A 22,492-nucleotide genomic window follows, 5' to 3' on the forward strand; every position below is an offset into this window, starting at 1 on the left:
GTTAAATAAATTAATCTTTATTAACTTTAATAAGGATTTGTTTTGTTTTGTTTTAATGTTTCATTCTCCATGGAAGTCATTTGTAAAGCTGAAGGTCAATTTGTTCAATAGGGGAAGATAAAGATCTCACTTTGTTTTTTTCCATTTGTCTGTTAAATTGATCTTTTTTTAAATCACTGGTTCTAACAACTATCATATGATATTCTTTGATTAGTTTCTGGAATTTCTAGTCTCCTCCATTGATCTAAATATTTATTACCATTATGGAAGCTTTCTTTCTTTCTTTCTTTCTTTTTTTTTTTGAGGAAAATTAGCCCTGAGCTAACATCTGTGCCCATCTTCCTCTATTTTATATGTGGGATGCCGCCACAGCATGGCTTGATGAGCCGTGTGTAGGTCTGCACCTAGATCTGAAACTGAGAACCCCAGGCCAGGGAAGCAGAGTGCCCGAACTTAACCGCTGTACCACCTGGCCGGCCCCATGGAGGCTTTTTAATATGTAATTAGGTCAGGTGACACTGCCCCAGCAGTGTCTTCTTTTTTTAATTTAATTATTTTGCTATTGAAATACATTATTTTTTAAAGATAACTTTTAGAATCATTTTCATAAAATTCCATCAGCAACAAAACCAACAAGCAACCGCTGGCATTTTGACTGGAAATAAGTTATTTACGTAGTTTGAAGAATCTTTCACTCAGAAGCCTGGAACATCTCACTGCAAAGTCAACATTTCTTTTTTGTCATTAAAGTTTGTTGTTTCCAATGTATGAGATCAGCATATTTCCTGATGTTTATTATCAGTTACTTTATCATGTTTTTGCTCTTGCCAACACTGGGGTATATAGAAATGTTGTTTTGCTCTGGCAAATTTGTGTTAGCTACTTTTCTAAACTTTCATATTGAAATTATACAGGCTTTAATCTGATTATTTTAGGTTTTAAAGGTAGAAATGTAATAATCTGTAAGTAATAATCACGTTGCAGCATCTCTTCTAATATTTGTAACAGATTGGATTTTTTCTTATTATATTGGTTAGACATCTACAACATTGTTTTCTTTGATAGCAATAGACAGCAATTTTATCTTGTTTCCAACTTGATTGGATATTTAATTTCACTATTAAATATGGCACTGGGCATTAGAGACAGATTTTCTTCATCATATTAAGAAAGGATCATTTGTTTCATAGTTTTTTTTTTTAACCAGGAACAGATATATATATATATATATATATATATATATATATATATATATATACAGAAATGAAAATTATCTAAAAATAAACAATCAAGAAAACACACAAACAACATGTCTTTTTTATCAACAATTCATGTCACTTAAAGATCTGAAATTGAGAAACATACTGTCTCCTCTACAACTGTCACAGTAACAAGTACATGCTGTATGAGTAATCGACTGTAAGAAATTCTGGTAGCAACAGAGGGATGGTAGCTAAAGAGAGAGCAAGAGCAAAGAAGGGTTTACATGGGAGGTTAAAGGAAACAGTTTACTGCAAGGTAGAATACAATCAGATACTTCCAAGATTTTCTCTAGTTTTCCTGGAGTCATAGCAGAGTAAATAGCCAGAATATCTGGTTGAAATCCACCTCTAATTATGAGATTTTAGGCAAGTTACACTATGTCTCAGTCTCTTCCTCTCTCAAATGGTGATAATAATCATACTTTCTTCATAGGATTTCTGTGGATTACTTAAGTGTTTGGTATTAAATGTTCAATAAATAACAAAATGTTTGTCCTTCTTCTTATTGTAAAGGTCCAGATATAAAAATCAAAATTGGTTAGTTTAATATCCATTTGTGACTACATTCCAAATTTATTCTTCTGAATATGAATATTTATAGGATTTAAAGTCATTTGCTAATATTGTATCTGCTTGGGCAATTTTGTGTTTCTTAATTTGAGGATAATCTTTTGGTTTTCAGTCTACTGGCAAAAGATTTTTATCTGCCATCTGAACCACCTTCTCATCCACAAAATAGATGTCTGAAGTACATTGAAGAGAAACGTACATCTACATACATTTATTCTAAGAGCATATTGAAAATAATGGCATATTTCTTTTCTCATCTCGTTAAGCTAGTAATTTTCCATATTAAGTTGGATAGCTGAATAACCATCAATTAAACTCTTGCAAGTTGTGAGAAAGTTATCACATGTGAACAAGTCAGTGAACTAAACACAAGCTGTCATCCTTCTCCTTCTCCCAACTCAAAAACCTCAGGAATAAAAAAGTTATATAATAACAAACATGGGAAGTTAAGAACAAGGGGCTGAGACTAAGGTAGGTAAAAAGGTGCTAATTCCTAAGGAAAACATCTAGATATGAAAATACTTCAGAATCTTACGGGTATAAATATTTAATGCCATTGATACACATTTTGAAATACTAGAGTTTTTTAACTATTATATATTCCTACTAATAACATTGAGAACAACACAGCTTTACAACCTACTCCTATCTTTTGCCCATTTTTGTATTAGATTGCTATTCTTTTTATATAGTTTATGCATTGACCCTTTGACACTGTATTATACTCACACTAATGGTAGGTCCTGAAAGACAGTAGTAAAGAGCAATCCTTTTCGTGGGCAGAACTTCGGGCAGTACATCTAGAGCTCCACTATAGGTAGAACTAGAGATTGTCTAAGAATTAGATATACACTTATTTTGGGGCAGGAACTAATGAATTTATCCAGATGGTCAGGGACTTGGAAAAATGAAGACAAAAAATGATGACGATGCTGTGGGGAGATTTATGTCTATGACTTCCTAGAATAGAATGAGAGTGCATAAAAATAATTACGCTCCATGTAAATGTGCACAAGAATGTATTTACTATCGTGTAAGCTCTCAACTAGATGGTTTGTCCTATGGATGTCAGTCCGCCTCACGCCTCTGCTACACTGGTGCTAATTTCATGGACCTAAAGTACCAAGAGGCCAGGGAGGCAGTGATGAAGCATCTGCGGACACTTAATAATACAGAGTCTTTCTCACTGAGAATGTCTGGATTCTGCCAGTGCTGAGTGCTCAATTTGTCAAGAGCATTGGCCAAAACTGAGCTCCCCAATATGACATCATTTTCCAGGGGGATTAGGAAACCACCAGGTGGCAGATGGGTTACACTGAACTTTCTGTCATAAGAGAGGACAATGATTTGCCCTCAATGGGTTAGATATTTATTCAAGGTACTAATTTGCTTACCCTCTCTATAAGAATTTCTACCAGTATAATTGATAATTAACTTGAAGAATATCTTTTCTACTGCCATAGTGTCATATACAACATCATCTCTAAAAAGGGACATGTTTTATGGCAAATGATGTGTCACAACGGGCTCAGACCTATGAAATTAATTCGTGTTAGTACAAGGTCTTTCACCCAGAAGCAGCAAGTTTTATGGAAAAGTGAAATTGCTGAGTGGATTCTCAGTTACTATGATAACTGATAGGCAACAGTTACTATGACAACAGTCACTATGACAACAGTCTCCCTGAGAGACTACAGTGCTGATATACAGGATGCAATATATGCCTTAAACCAGATGCCAATATATGGCCCTATCTTCCCCAAATCCTAACAGCTCCATATCACATACACCTAGTAACCCACTTAAATCATTTTTACTTCATTTCCCAATGACCTTCATTAAGTGGATTACAGAGCTCCTTGTGCCCAAGGGAAGAAACCTCCCACTGAAGAAACAGTCATGTGTCCAATAAACTGGAAGCTGAGATGTCTCTCTTGCCATTTGGGGCTCCCTTGTCATTAAATCAACTGCAGACAAAGAGATTACTATACTGGCCACAGGGCTGATTCCAGTAATCAGAGGGGAATTGATTTGCTCCGAATTAGTGGAAGCAGGAAGAACTATATTTGGAACCCACGGGGTTCACTGGATCACCTCATAATACTCCCTCGGTCAAAAGTTATGATAAATAGAAAAATGCAACACCTAATAAAGATAAAACCACCAGATATCAGCTATTATAGGAATAAAAGTATGGCCAAGGTGGTGGCAAAGGTTAATAACATGGAAGAGTGATGTAGGAAGACAGCTATGATAACTAACTGGCTTCACAACTAGTTATAGAAGTGGCAACTGTAGTAAGCAATGATTTATTTTCATTAATTATTTCTTATAACACCACACCCATCTTGTTCTCTGCCACTTTATACAAAGAACATTCATTGATAGTGAACAATGTTTTAGATTAGAGATGGGAGTAAGACCATACTGATGCTACCCTGTAATTATATGGACTCTAATAGGATCTAATTTTCCTTGAGTTGAAGACACAAATTCATCACCTGGATAAAGAATAAGGTGGGGATGCTAAGGGGCAAAAGAGGTAGAGTGAGATGACATCTTTCATTTCATCCTTCAGATTCACTCTCCAACTTTTTCGAGTTAGCTCTATGTCCCAAAAAGCTAACCTACATGGAGTGCATCAATGGGATATCTTGCCCTTTGGCTTCAAGTTGAATTCAGCCAATGGAATCATAGCAGGAGATCAGAGAGAGGAAGGACAATGAGCTCAAGGAATTTATTTCCATGGGTTCCTCCCTGCATAGTTACAGTAGCCTGGCATGTACCTTTCCCAAACATCTTAACCCTTGTCAGGCTAACTTCTCCATGTGACTCTCTTTTACCTCAGTCTCTGGTAACTATTCCTTCTCCTTTCCTCTTCAAGGCAAGAGATAGTAACAAGCGTCCTATTTTTTCTACCTCTGAGTTGCTACAGCATTCCTTATGATTTCCTTAGATATTTCCTCCTCTTTTGTAAACATTCCTTTTATTAAAATCTCCTCAAATTACCCAATTTGTGCCCTCTCTTCTCAAAAGAGGCTTTCACTTATATGCACTTCAGTAGAAGACTGATAAATAAACAACAATAAATAAACAGTAGGGCATTCATACAACAGATTATGTAACAATGAAAATAAAGAAAATACAGCTAAACATGAAAGCATGACATTAAATTTTAAAAAGCAAGATATGAAAGCATACTAGAGAATTATTTATAAAATGTTCAAAAACTATATTGTTTATGGATACATAGTGAAATGGTAAAATTGTTAGTTAAACTATATGAAATTGACACTTTTATAGGTCAGAAATGACTGAATATTGGCAAGTGCATATGGTTTGATCTAAAATAAAGGAAAATAGGGAAATTTTACCAAAAAATCTAAACAGTGATTGCCACTGTGGGAAGGAAGGGAATTGTGAGAGATACACTGGAGAATTTACATGAGAGCAGTACTTTATTTCTTGACCTCAGTGGTGGTTACTCTAGTTTTGCTTATATAATTAATTGTTAAAATTTACATATAAGTCTTATGAAATTTTCTATATTATATTTCACAATAAAAGTTATTTAAAAAGTAAATTAAAAATATTTTTTAAATTACTTGCTCTTGAATATCTTTGTTCTGACATCTCATTCAATACCTCCTTTAACTTCTTAGCTACAAGAGATATTTTTAGTTCACTAAAAAAAACCCTGTATATTGAAACTATACAGTAATATTTCCGCTCAGTTTTGTAATGTAATGAGCAAATGACCACAGTAGAATTGCAGTGAATTATTAAAATAGACTATGCAGTTAAAACATAAAATATAGACAGTACTCTTTCTGAGTGCATGTGTAAAAATCTTATTTCATAGATATACCTAGTTATTAAATACATTTGAATTTACTATTCACTTTTCTTGTGGTATACATATTTAGGAAAATGTTTAGATTCTTAAAATAAAGTAAATGTTTGCAAAAATGGAAAGATGAAAAAGTTATCAATTCAACTAACACGGGAAAGAAGATAGAAAAAATCTACCAAATGCGGGGAAAATAGAAAATTAAAAAGAAAATGAAAATTTCAATCTCCAGGCTGACATGTAAGAGGCTTGGAAGTTATCACTCCATTTAACAAGTAAAAAGTGAAACAAACTGAAAAATCAACTACTCTTCTTAGATCCCTTAGAGAAGTGAAGTCACAGGGAAAACTTCTGTCCCCAAAATTGAAGAGACAGACAAGCAGACACAGAAAATCAAAACTTAACAGAGCAGAGATTATGAGCAGAAATCTCTGTGGGAACCAGTGCTGGGGTAAGAAAATTTGAGCTGCAAGGCTTACTGGAGGACACATCTAGAAATAAAAATTCCAGGGAAGCCAAGTCATATTGGGTCTCCTATACTTTTGTGAATTTTGCCTCCAGGAACTCTACCAGATTTTCACAGTGGAAGTTGAAGAAAACCTACCTGTGCTTCCAAAAAAGGGAGGGGAAAATAACCATTTTTAAATACACCAGAGAAGTCTATGCTTAAAAGTCCTGCTCTCAGGAAAAACTATTTTATCAGAGCCAAAGTTTCTGGGCTTTTATCAGAGCCTAACCAACTTGGGTGATGGGAAATATCCAACTCCAGCCCTCTCTAGTCATCTAGTCCCACCTAAGTGGGGGGCAACTGAGAAGCACTGATGAAGTTCACAGTACAGGGGCACAGGTTCACAAAAATAGTCATCTTAGTCACTTCTCCTTCTCCCATACCTTACCACTACATCACTAAAGGCCTATTTACTGGAGTTCCTTTTCCTGGTATATCATGTATAGCTTTCAACAAAAAATTACAAGACACACTAAATGACAAAAAATAGTTTGAAGAGACCAAAAAAGCATCAGAACCAGACTTAGACATGGCAGTGATACTGGAATTAGACTGGGAATTGAAAATAACCATAATTAATATGCTAAGGACTCTAATAGAAAAAGTAGACAACATGCAAGAACAGATGAGCAATTAAGCAGAGAGATGGAAATTGTAAGAAAGAATCAAAAAGAAATGCTAGAGAGAGAGTGATGTTGGCAAGATGGCAGAATAGGAGGTCCTAGCCCTTGCCCCCTCACAGAAACACCAAGTTGACAACCATCCACACATGAAAATACCTTCAAAAGGTCTCTGGAATTCAGGTGAGAGATTACAGCACCTGGATGGAGCACAGAAATGAGAAAAGACACATCAGAGAGAGTAGGATGTATAGTTCCACTCTATCCATGTCACACTTCCCCCAAGCCTATGCAGTGCCATGCTGAGAGAGATCCCCCTGTATTCAAGAACTCTCCCATGGGGAAAAGAAAGAGAAGTGAGCATCTGACTTCACTGTGACCCCTGGCACTAGGCCCACTAAAAGGAAACCTGGCACCAGGCTGGCCCCTGTGGATCCAGGATCCAGGTCAGCCCCCACAGCCCCAGCACCAGGTCAACCTCAGCAGATCCAAGGTCTAGGTCTTCTCTTGCAGACCTGGACTCCAGGATCACCCCAGTGGCCCCTGGCACCAAGATGGTCCCCACAGACACAAGCTTCAGGCCTTGGACCTAGGCTCAAAGACTGCTTCATTGGACGCTGGTGCCAGGCTTGCACCCACGGACCCAGTCTCTGGGCTTGCCCTCACATATCCAGGTACCAGGATCAAGGTCCACCCCTGCAATCCAGGTGCAAGGCCAATTACAGTGGGCCCTCGTGCTAAGCCAGCTTCTGTGGACTCAGTGGGTTCAGTCCTACCCCACCACCAAGAGAGCCTTTGCAGACCCACATGCCAGTCTGGTCTCATGGGGCTAGGCTCTAGGACTGCTCCTGTGGACCCAAGCACTAAGCCAGATCCATAGACCCAGGCTACAGTGGTTCCTGGGGTCAAACTGGTCCCAGTGAACCCATGCTGCAGTCCACCCTTGCAGACCTGGGCTCTAGGCTCACTCCCATAGACTGCAGCTCCAGGCTCACCCCAGTAGACCCTGGTGGCAGGTCAGCCTTCATAGATCCAGGCTCAAGGCCCACCCTGAGTACCCAGGCTGTAGGCCAGACTCCATGGAACCAGACTTCAGGCCAGTGCTCATGGACCCATGCTCCTGGTCCATTTCTGTGGACCTCAGCACAGGCTAGTCCCCATGGAACCAGGTTCCAGACCAGCACAAAATGTACCAAGTCTCCAGGCATGCCCCAGTAGACCTCAAAGCCAGGCTAGCCTCCATGGACCCAGGCACCAGGCCCACACCAATGGATCCAAGAAATAAGTCAGCCCCCATGGGCACAGGCACCAGCTCCACTCTCCCACAGACCTCAACAGCTGGCTCATCCAGAATCTCTGGCTGGGTGACTGGCAAAGGGCTTTCCTGCTGAAACCACTATGTAAAGACTGGAAGATGTAACTAGTTCTTCAAGTTCACAGATACCAATACAAGGCTATAAGAATCATAAAGAATCAGCAAACATGGCACCACCAAAGGAACAAAATAAAGTACCAATAACTGACACAGAATAAATGGAGATTTATAAACTGCCTGACAAAGAATAAAAATAATTGTCTTAAAGAAGTTCAATAAGCTACATGAGAACACAAATAGACAACTAAATGAAATCAAGAAAACAATATATAAACAAAGTGAGAAGTTCAACAAGAGATAAAAAACCATATAAAAGAACCCAACAGAAACTCTGGAGCTGAAGAACACAATGACTGAACTGAAAATTCAATAGAAAGCTTTAATAGCAGACTCAATCGAGTGGAAGAAAAAAATCAGTGAGCTCAAAGACAAGTAATTTGAAATCAGACAGTCAGAACAAGAAAAAGAAAAAAAGAATAAAAAAGAGTGAAGAAAGTCTACAAAACTTGTGGGATACCATTAATTGAACACATATATGCATGAGAGGTATTCCAGAAGGAGAAGAGAAAGAGAAAAGGACAGAAAGCATATTTAAAAAAATAATGGCTAAAAACTTCCCAAATCTGTGGAGGGAAATGGACATCCAAATTTATGGGTCCAAAAAGATTCCAAATATATTAAACCTATAGAGGTCTACACTGAGACATATTATAATTAAATTTGTAAAAATCAAAGACAAAGACTGAATTTTGAAAGGAGCAAGAAAAAAGAGAAGCTGCATAAAACTACTGCTGGATTTCTAAGAAGAAACCTTGTACTCCACAGAGTGAGGTAACACATTAGAAGTGTTGAAAGAAACCCCCCGCCCCCCAACCCTACTATACCTGGCAAAACTGTCCTTTAAAGCTGAGGAAAGATGAAACTGTCCCAGACAGACAAAAACTGAGGGAGTTTGTCACCTCTAGACCTGCCTTACAAGAAGTACAAAAGGGAGTTTCTTAAGTGGAAGGAAAGGTTGTTAAACAGCAACATGAAAACATCTGAAAGTATAAATCTCACAGGCACATGTAAATATATACATAAATACAATGAAAAGTAATACTGTAAGAATGATACACAAATCATTTTTTTTTCTTTTGGTGAGTAAGATTCACCCTGGCTAACATTTGTTGCCAATTTTCCTGTTTTTGCTTGAGGAAGATTAGCCCTGAGCTAACATCTGTGGCCAGTCTTCCTCTATTTTGTATGTGGCATGGCTCTAGAGCATGGCTGATGAGTGGAGCAGGTCCACACCCAGCTATCTGAACCTGCAAACCTGGACTGCCAAAGCAGAGCATATGGAACTTTAACCCATCAGCCACAGGGTTGGCCCCATAAGTCACTTTTAACTCTAGCATAAAAATTAAAGGATAAAAGTATTAAGAAAAACTATAACCACAAAAATTTGTTAATCTCACTTCAGTAACATAAAGTTGGGGGGAGTAACAGAGTAGAGTTTTTGTATGCAACTCAAGTTAAGTTGTTATCCAATCAAAATAGACTATTATAACAATAGGAAGTTTTATACAAGCCTTATTTTAGCCACAAAGAAAAAACTATAGCAGATATAAAGTAGATAAAGAGAAAAGAATTAAAGTATATCACTACAAAAATATTATCCAATCATAAGAGAAGACAGCAAGTGAGGAAGAGAGGAACAAAAGAACTGTAATACAGATTAAAAATAATTAACAAAATATCAATACTAAGACTTAACTATCAATCATTAATTTATATATAATTTATCAATTAATAATTTAAATATAAGCAGATTAAATTCACCAATCAAAAAACATAGATTGGAGAATAGATAAAAAAACAAGATCTAATTACATGCTGTCAACAAAAGATCCACTTTAGATTTAAGGACATACATAGGCTGAAGGTGAAGGAATGGAAAAAGACATTTTATGCAAATGGTAACCAAAAGAGAGCAGAGATGGCTATACCTATATAAAGTTAAAAGTTAAAAAAGACTAATGTAAACCTGTCTGAAGACACAAAGAAGGCCATGACATAATCATAAAAGGTCAATTCAACAGGAGGATATAACAATTATAAATAAATATGCATCCAACAATGGATCACCTAAATATATAAAGCAAACTGACAGAACTAAAGGGAGAAATAAACAGCAAACCAATAACAGAAGGAGATTTCAATATCCCACTTACAATAATGAACAGATCATCAGACAGAAAACCAGTAAGGAAAGAGAAGGCTTAAATTACTCTAAAGACCAAATGGACCTAAGCGATATGTACAAACCCAACAATATGCTGCCTCCAGGAAACGCATCTCAAAACAAACATAGACTCTAAAAACAAACATAGACTCAGAGTGAAGGGACGGAAGATGATATGCCAAGCAAATGACAAGCAAAAGAAAGTAGGTGTTGCCATACTTATATCGGACAAAGCAGACTTCAAGACAGAAAAGACAATGAGAGATGAAGAGGGGAAGTATATAATGCTAAAAAGGATGTTCCACCAAGAGGACATAACACTTATGAATATTTATGCACCTAACAAAAGAGCACCAAAGTATATGAAGCAACTATTAGCAGATCTAACGGAAGATATTGAGAGCAACACAATAACAGTAGGGGACCTTAACACCCTACTCACATCAATGGATAGATTATTGAGACATAAAGGAAACAGAGGCCTTAAATGAAACACAAGACCAGATGGATTTAATAGATATATACACAACATTCCATGGAAAAACAGCAGAATACACATTCTTCTCAAGTGCACATGGAACATTCCCAAAGACAGACCTCATGTTGGGAAACAAGGCAAGTCTCAATAAATTTAAGAAGATTAAAATCATATCAAGCATCTTTTCTGACCACAATGCTATGAAAATAGAAATCAATGTACAAGAAAAAGGCTGGCAAAAGCACAAATATGTGCAGATTAAACTATGTGCTACTGAACAACCACTGGATCAATGAAGACATCAAAGGAGAAATTAAAAAATAGCTGAAGACAGGGCTGGCCCCATGGCCGAATGGGTAAGTTCACGCGCTCTGCTGCAGGTGGCCCAGTGTTTCGTTGGTTCGAATCCTGGGTGCAGACATGGCACTGCTCATCAAACCATGCTGAGGCAGCGTCTCACATACCACAACTAGAAGGACCCACAACGAAGAATATACAACTATGTACCAGGGGCCTTTGGGGAGAAAAAGGAAAAAATAAAATCTTTAAAAAAAATAGCTGAAGACAAATGAAAATGAAAACACAACATATCAACTTTACAGGATGCAGCAAAAGTGGTGCTAAGAGGGAAATTTATAGCAATAAAAGCCTACCTTAACAAACAAGAAAAATTTCAAATAAATAATCCTAAAGTACACCTGACAGAACTAGAAAAAGAAGGAAAAACAAAGCTCAAAGTCGGCAGCAGGAGGGAAATAATAAAAATTAGAGCAGAAATAAATGAAATTGAAACCAAAAGAACAGTAGAAAGGATCAATGAAACTAAGAGCTGCTTCTTTGAGAAGAGAAACAAAATTGACAAACCCTTAGCCAGACTCAGTAAGAAAAAAAGAGAAGGTGCAAATAAATAAAATTAAAAATGAAAGAGGAGAAATTACAACAGATACCACAGAAATACAAAAGATAATAAGAGAATACTATGAAAAACTATATGCCAACAAACTGGATACCCTAGAAAAAAATGGATAAATTGCTAGATTCATACAACCTCCCAAAACTGAATCAAAAAGAAATAGAGAATCTGAATAGACCAATCGAAACTAAAGAGAGAGAAACAGCAATAAAAACCTCCCAAAAAACAAAAGCCCAGGACTAGATGGCTTTTCTGGAGAATTCTACTAAACATTCAAGGAAGATCTAATATCTCTCCTTCTCAAACTATTCCAAAAACCTGAAGAAGATGGAACACTTTGAAACTCATTCAACAAGGCCAGCATTACCCTGATACCAAAAGCAGACAAGGACAAAACAAAGAAGGAAAATTATAAGCCAATATCCCTGATGAACATAGATGTAAAAATCCTCAACAATATATTGGCAAATCAAAACAGTAATACATTAAAAGGATCATACATCATGATCAAGCAGGATTTATATCAGGGACACAGGGATGATTCAACATCCGCCAATCAATATGATACACTACTCTAAGAAAATGCAGAATAAAAATTACAAGATCAGTTCAATAGATGCAGAGAAAGCATTTGACAAGATCCAACATCCATTTAGGATAAAAACTCTCAATAAAATTAGCATAGAAGGAAAGTATCTCAACATAATAAAGGCCATATATGACAAACCCACAGCCAACATCATACTCAATGGTGAAAGGCATTCCTCTGAGAACACAAACAAGACAAGGGCACCCACTCTTGGCACTCTTATTCAACATGATACTCAAGGTTTTGGCCAGACCAATTAGGCAAGAAAAAGAAACAAAAGTTATCCAAATTGGAAAGGAAGAAGTAAAACTCTTGCTGTTTGCAGACGACATGATTCTATATATAGGAAACCCTAAAGAAACCACCAGAAAACTTTTAGAAATAATCAACAACTACAGCAAAGTTATAGGGTACAAAATCAAACTATAAAAATCAGTTTAATTTCTATACACTAATAACAGACTAGCAGAAAGAGAATTCAAGAATACAATCCCATTTACAATCACAACAAAAAGAATAAGCTATCTAGGAATAAATTTAACCAAGGCGGTGAAAGACCTATATGCTGAAAATTATAAGAGATTATTAAAAGAAATTGAAGAAGACATAAAGAAATGGAAAGATATTCCATGCTCATGGATTAGAAGATAAACATAGTTTAAAACGTCCATATTACCTAAAGCAGTCTACAGATTCAATGCAATCCTAATCAGAATCCCAGTGACATTCTTCACAGAAATGGAACAAAGAATCCTAAAATTTAAATGGAACAACAGAAGACTCTGAGTAGCCAAAGCAATTGTCAGAAAAAAGAACAAAGCTGGAGGCATGACAATCCCTGACTTCAAAATATACTGCAAGGTTATATTAATCAAAACAGCATGATACTGGAAGAAAAACAGACACAATGGATCAATGGAACAGAACTGAAAGCCCACAAATAAAACCACATATCTATGGACAGCTAATCTTCAACAAGGGAGCCAAGAACCTATAATGGAGAAAGGCAAGTCTCTTGAATAAATGGGCTGGGAAAACTGGGCAGCCACACGCAAAAGAATGAAAGTAGATCATTATCTTACACCATACACAAAAATTAATTCAAAAATGGATTAAAGACTTGAATGTAAGACCTGAAACCATAAAATTCCTAGAAGAAAATATAGGCAGTGCACTCTTTGACATCGGTTTCAGCAGCATCTTTTTAAATAACATGTTTACTCAGGCAAGGGAAACAAAAGAAAAAAAATAAACAAATGTGTCTACATTAGACTAAAGAGCTTCTGCAAGGCCAAGGAAACCATGAACAAAATGAACACAACCCAGTAAATGGGAGAACATATTTTCAAATCATATATCTGACAAAGGGTTAATTTCCAAAATATATCAAGAGCTCATACAAGTCAAAAAAACAAACACCACAATTAAAAAATGGGCAGAGCATATGAACAGACATTTTTCCAGAGAAGATATACAGATGGCTAACAGGCACATGAAAAGATATTCAACATCAGTAATTATTAGGGAAATGCAAATCATAACCACAATGAGATATCACCTTACACCTGTTAGAATGGCTGTAATTAACTAGACAAAAAACAACAAATGTTGGAGAGGATGTGCAGAAAAGGAAACCCTCATACACTGCTGGTGGGAATGCAAAATAGTACAGCCACTATGGAAAACAGTAGGGAGATTTCTCAAAAAGTTAAAAATAGAAACACCATACAATCCAGCTATACCACTACCAGGTATTTATGCAAAGAACATGAAATCAACAATACAAAGACATTTATGCATTCCTATGTTCATTGCAGCATTATACACAATAGCCAAGACTTGGAAGCAACCTAGGTGCCCATCAAGGGACGAATGGATAAAGAAGATGTGGTACTTATACACAATGGAATACTACTCAGCCATAAGAAATGATGAAATCTGGCCATTTGTGACAACATGGATGGTCCTTGAGGGTATTATGCTGAATGAAATAAGTCAGAGGGAGAAAGTCAAATACCATATGATCTCACTCATAAGTAGAAGATAAAAACAATGACAAACAAACACATAGCAATGCAGATTGCATTGGTGGTTACCATGGGGGAAGGAGCGGAGGGCAAAAGGGATGATTAGGCTCACATGTGAGGGGATGGACTATAACTAGTTTTTGGGTGGTGAACATGATGTCATCTACACAGAATTCAAAGTATATTACGATGTACATCTGAAAGCTATATAATCCAATGTTACTGCAATTAAAAAAAGAAAAAATTTTAAAAAAAGAAAAAATATTTTCTCACGTTTGTCAGAGAATTGAGGTCATAAGGCAAAATGCTGCCTCCAAAACTGGAGTGAGAGGTAGATACAAGAAGCACAGTTTACTGGCAGCAGAAGCTCAGGAGTAGAAGCCTGCTGCCAGAGCCATGCTGGTAGGAACACTTACACTGCAACTGAGGAGAAGCTGAAAGTCTAGTATGTACTAGCTTGAGTCTTAGCAGTGCCCCACATTAGCGTGAGTTCACCTCTAGGAAACCAACCAGGTTCTCAGAGTGCAGATCATAGAAGAAGCCCCACATGTTTCCAACAGGAGGGAAAGTACTTTTAGACATGTCTAAAGCTTTCTGTTGTCCTTAACAAAAGATTTCCTGCAAGGGAAACTATTTTCCCAGCGCTTAACTAACACAGGGTTTACCAGAATCTAACAGATCTTGAAGGAGGAAAATATTCAACATAGGAGTCAGCAGATACACAATTCCAGCCTCTTCTAGCCCTCCTATCTTACCAAAGAGGAAGGAGAGAGATGAGAAACACTTGTGAAATTTGGGGCCAGAGGCACAGGCTTGCTAAGAGACTGAGACCTAATCAGAAGGTTATAGAATGTCTCCCCTTCCCTGACACTTTACATTAATAGAGCTCCTCTATAATAATAGCAGATTACAGCTAAAAGAACATCAAGCCTCAGACGCTATTTAAAAAGGAATCTGGAGGGAAATGCAAAGATATCAGGGGAGACCAAAAAGGGACAATATAGGAAATTTTAGCATCTGATACCTACAGCTACAGCAAATAGGAAACACAGCCTCATCCCTAGTCAGATAAACACAAAGCCTCACATTAAAGGCCTATATACATCAGTTCCTTTTAACCAATACATCATGTCTACATGTCAACAGCCATGACAAAAATGCAAGGCATGCTGAAAGTCAAAAAACAGTCTGAAGAGATATATATTAACTATGAGCAGCAGATTCAGAGATGACAGAGATTGTGGAATTATCATACTGGGTATTTAAAATAATTATGACTAATATGCTAAGAGTTCTCATGGAAAAAGAAGAAAACATGCAAGAAAGATAGTTAATGTAAGCAGAGATCTAGAATAAGAAAAAAATCAAATGGAAATAATAGAAATAAAAAACACTGCAACAGAAATGAAGGATGCTTTTGATATGCTTATCAGTAGATTGGACATAGTCAAGCAAAGAATAAGTGAGCTTGAAGGTATGTCATGAGAAACTTCCTAAATTGAAAAGAAAACAGAAAATAAATGGGAAAAAAAAGGTACAGAATATCTGAGATCTTTGAGACAATTACAAAAGGTGTAACGTACACACAATGGGAATACCAGAAGGAGAAAAAACAATGAGACAGAAGAAATGGTTGAAGTAGTAATGATCAAAAGTTTTCCAAAATTAATGACAGACATCAAACCATAGATCATAGAAGCTCAGAGAACACCAAAAAGGATCAATACCAAAAAATATACATCTAATCATATCATATTCAAACTTCATAAAATCAAAGACAAAGAGAAAATCTTGAAAGACTCTTGAGCAAAACGAAAACAAAAACACCTTATTTACAGAGGGACAAGGATAAGAATTATGTCATACTTCTCATCAAACCATGTAAGCAAGAAGAGAATGGAGAGAAATATTTAAAGTGTTAAACAAAACAAGCAACCTAGAATTCTGTATCCAGAAAAATTATCCTTCAAAACTGAAAGAGAAACAATGATTTTGTCAGATTAAAAAAAAAAAAAGAAGTGAGGGAATTTGTTTCCATTTGACCAGCACTGTGAGAAAACGTTAAAAGAAGTTTTTCAGAGAGAAGGAATATGATACAGATCAGAAAACTAGATCCACACAAAGAGAGGAATGACATTAGAGAAGGAATAAATAAAGGTAAAAAAAATCTTATTTTTCTTACTCTTAATTGATAGAACAGATAACAGTTTGTTCATAATAATAATAGAAATAATATATTCAGAGATTATAGCTTATAGGTAAGTGAAATGAATGACAGCAATGTTATAAGGGACAGGAGAAAGGAATTAGAAATACACTGTTATCAGATACCTACACTCCCCACAAAGTGGTATGGTGTTATTCAGAAGTGGACTTAGATTAGTTGTAAATGTATACTGCAAATTCTAGGATAACCACTAAAAAATTTTTTAAAGAAAAATAACAGACATACTAATAAAGGAGAGGATATGCTAAGAATGGAATCATATTGAATATCCAGTTAAAGCCTGAGAAGGCAGGAAAAAAGTGGAAGACAAAAAGGAAACATAGTACTAGGGTGTTAGAGAGAAAATAGGTATAAACATGGTTGATATTAAAATAAAATAAATATATCGAATTGAGGTTCATCCCTTGGCCTGTTAGCCCAGGGGTCTGCCACGGCCACTAGAGCACATATTTAATCTAGTTCAGCCAGGGCAGGCAACCCTAGGGACTGGCCCCACTTATCAGCAAGCCCTCAGGCTACTTTTCAGCCTGCATTGACTGGGTGCCTTGATCCTCTACAGGCAGGCAAGGGTGTCTGCCTCTGTGGGGCAGAGCCTATGTGAGGACCAGGTGAACTGTGGGGAGCATTGGTGGAGAGGTGGGGCTTCTGCAGTGTGATATCAGAGTATGCTCCAGGGGGTTGAGAAGTGTGCATGGACCAGGACCATCTTGACAGCATGTGTGGTCCTGGGTGGGGTAAGGTTTATCAGTGGCAGAAGACCTGTGCTTCACAAATAGCCATAAAAAGGATCAGCCCCACCTTCGAAAGCCTGAAACAATTGAGTGCTCCCATGCCAGGGGCCAGCCGCACTCAGTTGCACTCCTAAGAGAACTGACAATAGGCTTGTGGCCTGAGATCTATCACAACTGTAAGCCCCTGGGCCTAGCAACAAGCTACACAGGGTACCAACCTAATTAAAAGGAAAACTGCAATAGGAGTGTGCTGATAGACTTTGGAGCCAACAGTGCTGAGGCTCCCCAAACTGGATTTACAACAGCTGGCCAGGGAAGGAAAGACTATAGTCCTTGGGTTCCTGCAGTAGGAGCAATCCTGCCACAGCAGGACACAAGTAGCCCACAAGGGGTCACTCCGGGATCTTCTGGACAGGTCATGAGAGGGAAGCCCACTGCTGGGCCTTATATGGCACCTCATACATAAGGCCACTTCTCCAAGATCAGGAGACATAGACGACTTACCTAATACATAGAAATAAGCACAGAGAAAGAGGCATAATAAGGAGACAAAGGAATACTTTCCAAGCAAAGGAACAGGACAAAATCCCAGAAAAAGGACTAAATGAAACAGAAACAAGTGACCCACTCGAAAAAGAATTCAAACAAAATATCATGAGGATGCTCACAGATATTGGAGAAGACTAGATGAACACAGTGAGCACTTCAGCAAAGAACTGGAAGATATGAAAAAGGACCAATCAGAAATGAAGAATACAATACTGGAAATGAGAAATTCACTAGAGAGACGCAACAGCAGAGTAGAGGAGGCAGAAGAATGGATCAGTGAGCTAGATGAAAGACTAGAGGGAATCACCCAAGCAGAACAGAAGAAAGAAAAAAGAATTAGACAGAATGAGAACAGTCTAAGGGAACTCTGGGACAATATCAAGTGTGCTAACATTTGGATTATAGGTGTCCCAGAAGGAAAAGAGAGAGACAAAGGGGCACAAAATTTATTTGTAGAAATAATAGATGAAAAATTTCCTAACCTGAGGAAAGAAACAGACATCCAAGTTCAGGAAGCACAGAAAGCTCTAAACACGATAAGCCCAAAGAGGCCCACACCAAGACATATTATAATTAAAGTGTCCAAAATTAAAGATAAAGAGAGAATCCTAAAAGCAGCAAGAGAAAGGCCACAAGTGACATATAAAGGGAAGCCCATCAGGCTGTCAGCGGACTTCTCAGCCGAGACCCTACAGGTGAGAAGAGAATGGCACAATGTATTTAAAGTGCTAAAAGGAAAAAACCAAGAATACTCTACCCATCAAGGTTGTCATTCAGATTGGAAGGAGAGATAAAGAGCTTCCAAGACAAGCAAAAGTTAAGGAGTTTATCACCAAGAAATAAGTTCTACAAGAAATGCTAAAGGTACTTATTTAAGTGGGAAAGTAATGACCACAAATAGAGATAAAAAAATTATTATCAAAAAAACAAAACAACAACAAAAAAACACGCAATAAAATCACTTGTAAGGTAAAAATATAGTAAAGGTAGCAGATCAACTACCTGTGAAGATAATATGAAGGTTAAAAGACAAAGGTACGAAAAGCACCTATTTCAATGATAAGAGGGTAATGGATAGACACACACTAAACAAGAGACTATATATGATTTGAAAAACATAAAATGTGGGAGGAGGGGAGTGAAAAAGTAGAGCATTTAGAAAGAGGTCAAGCTAAAGAGTCTATCAACTCGATATAGACTGTTATATACATAGAATATTAAATAGGATCCTCATGGTAATCACAAATCAGAAACCTATAATAAGCAAGCAAAAAAGTAAGACAAAAGAAATCAAACACATTACTAAAGATAGCCATCAGACCACAAGGGAAGAGAGCAAGAGAAGAAGAAAGGAACAGAGGAGAACTACTAAAACACCCAGAAAAAAAAGTAACAAAATGGCACTAAACACATATTTATCAATAGCTACTATAAACATCAATGGACCAAATGCTCCAATCAAATGCTATAGGGGTGGCCAACTAGATACAAAAACAAGACCCATGTATATGCTGCATACAAGAGACACACTTTAGACCTAAAGACACTCACAAACTGAAAGTGAAAGAATGGAAAAAGATATTCCATGCAAATGGCAAAGAAAAGAAAGTGGGGGTAGCAATACTTATATCAGACAAAACAGACATTAAAACAAAAACTGTAACAAGAGACAAAGACGGGTACTACATAATGATAAAGGGAACAATCCAACAAGAAGATATAACACTTGTAAGTATCTATGCACCCAACATAGGAGCACTTAAATATATAAAGCAATTATTAACAGACATAAAAGGAGAAATAGACAGTAACACAATAATAGTAGGGGACTTTAACACTCCACTTACACCAATGGATCATCTTTTCTGACCACAAAGGAATGAAACTAGAAATCAACTACAGGAAGAAAACCAGAAAAGCCACAAAAATGTGGATATTAAAAAAAATACTACTGAACAGTGATTGGGTCAATGAAGAAATCAAAGGAGAAATAAAAAAATTCCTGGAGACAAATGAAAATGAAAACACGACATGCCAAAATCTGTGGGATACAGCAAAAGCGGTTCTACGAGGGAAGTTTATAGCAATTCAGGCCTACCCTACCTCAACAAAGAAGAAAAATCCCAAATAGACATTCTAAAAGCACATCTAAAGGTACTGGACAAAGAACAACAAACAAAGCCCAAAATCAGCAGAAAGAAGGAAATAATAAAAATCAGAGCAGAAATAAAGGATATAGAGACTAAAAAAAAAAAGAAAAGAAAAAATTAACGAAACCAAGAGCTGGTTCTTTGAAAAGATAAACAAAATTGACAAACCCTCAGCTAGACTCACCAAGAAAAAAAGAGAGAATGCTCAAATAAGCAAAATCAGAAATGAAAGAGGAGAGATTACAACGGACACCTCAGAAATACAAAAGATAACAAGAGAATACTATGAAAACCTATATGCCAACAAATTGGATAATCTGGAAGAAATGGATAAATCTTAGAAACATACAACCCTCCATAACTGGACCACGGAGAAGTAGAAAATTTGAATAGACCGATCACCAGTAAGGAGATCGAAACAGCAATCAAAAACCTCCCAAAAAATAAAAGTCCAGGACCAGATGGCTTCCCTGGTGAATTCTACCAAACATTCAAAGAAGACTTAATACCTATCCTTCTCAAACTCTTCCAAAAAATTGAAGAGGAGGGGAGGCTTCCTAACATTCTACGAAGCCAACATTATCCTGATACCAAGACAAGACAAGGACAACACAAAAAAAGAAAATTACATGCCAATATCACTGATGAACATCGATGCAAAAATTATCAACAAAATACTAGCAAATCTAATACAACAATACATTAAAAAGATCATACATCATGATCAAGTGGGTTTCATTCCACGGATGCAGGGATGGTTCAACATCCGCAAATCTATCAATGTCATACACCACATTAACAAAATGAAGAATAAAAATCACATGATCATCTCAATAGATGCAGAGAAAGCATTTGAAAAGATACAGCATCCATTTATGATAAAACCTCAACATAATAAAGGCCATATATGACAAAACCGCAGCAAATATCATTCTCAATGGAGAAAAACTGAAAGCTATCCCTTTAAGAACAGGAACCAGACAAGGATGCTCACTGTCACCACTGTTACTTAACATAGTATTGGAAGTCCTAGCCAGAGGAATCAGGCAAGAAAAAGAAATAAAAGGGATCCACATTGGAAAAGAAGAAGTGAAAGTGTAACTCCTTGCAAACGACATGATTTTATATCTAGAAAACCCTAAAGATTCCACTAAAAATCTTTTAGAAACAATAAGGAATACAGTCAAGTTGCGGGATACCAAATCAATGTACAAAAATTGGTTGCGTTTCTATACACCAACAACAAAGTCGCAGAAAGAGAAATTAAGAATACAATCCCATTTACAATTGCAACAAAAAGAATAACATAGCTAGAAATATACTTAACCAAAGAGGTGAAAGATCTGTACACTGAAAACTATAAAACATTGTTGAAAGAAATCGAAGAAGACACAAAGAAATGAAAAGATATTCCGTGCTCTTGGATTGGAAGAATTAACATTGTTAAATTCCATACTTCCTAAAGCAATATATAGATTCAATGCAATCCCTATCAAACTTCCAACATTTTTCACAGAAATAGAACAAAGAATCCTAAAATTTATATGGAACAAGAAAAGACCCCAAATAGCCAAAGGATTCCTGAGAAAAAGAACAAAGCAGGTGGTATCACACTCCCTGATTTCAAAATAAACTACAAAGCCATAGTAACCAAAACAGCATGATACTGGCACAAAAACAGACACACAGATAAGTGGAACAGAACCAAGAGCCCAGAAATAAACCCACACATTTACAGACAGCTAATATTCGACAAGGGAGCCAAGAGCATACGATGGAGAAAGGAGAGTCTCTTCAATAAATGGTGTTGGGAAAACTGGACAGCCACATGCAAAAGAATGAAAGTAGACCATTTCCTTACACCACACACAAAAATCAACTCAAAATGGATTAAAGACTTGAATGTAAGACTCGAAACCATGAAAATTCTAGAAGAAAACATAGGCAGTACACTCTTTGACATTGGTCTTAGCAGCATACTTTCAAGTCCCATGTCTGACCAGGCAAGGGAAACAAAAGAAAAAATGAACAAATGGGACTATATCAAACTAAAAAGCTTCTGTACAGCAAAGGAAATCATCAACAAAACCAAAAGACAACCTAACAATTGGGAGAAGATATTTGCAAACCATATATCAGATAAGGTGTTAATATCCAAAATATACAAAGAACTCATACAGCTCAACAAAAAAGACCCAACAAGCCAATTAAAAAATGGGCAAAAGATCTGAACAGAGATTTGTCCAAAGAAGATATACAGCTGGCCATCGGGCATATGAAAAGATGTTCAACATCATTAGCTATCAGGGAAATGCAAATCAAAACTACAACGAGACATCAACTCACTCTGGTCAGAAGGGCCATAATTAACAAGACAGGAAACAACAAGTGTTGGAGAGGATGTGGAGAGAAGGGAACC

The 22,492-nt window shown here is 36.8% G+C and overlaps 1 protein-coding gene across 14 annotated transcripts in view; it reads right to left on the reverse strand.

The window, feature by feature from the left end:
* The window catches only part of CCDC7 (coiled-coil domain containing 7), a 463,736-nt gene that overhangs the window by 96,906 nt on the left and 344,338 nt on the right, over positions 1–22,492 (reverse strand). Inside the window, exon 31 of one of the 14 annotated variants that reach the window (XM_070601711.1) lies at positions 6,970–7,010. The exons of 12 other annotated variants lie outside the window; for them this stretch is intronic. In XM_070601711.1, the coding sequence (XP_070457812.1) occupies positions 6,970–7,010 (41 nt within the window). Of the gene's footprint in view, positions 1–6,969; positions 7,011–9,069; positions 9,157–22,492 lie in introns of those variants that run through there. One more of the 14 variants, XM_070601710.1, reaches the window with a different exon arrangement.

Source organism: Equus przewalskii, chromosome 30, assembly GCF_037783145.1.
Source record: "Equus przewalskii isolate Varuska chromosome 30, EquPr2, whole genome shotgun sequence".
NCBI classification, from domain to species: Eukaryota; Metazoa; Chordata; class Mammalia; order Perissodactyla; family Equidae; genus Equus; species Equus przewalskii.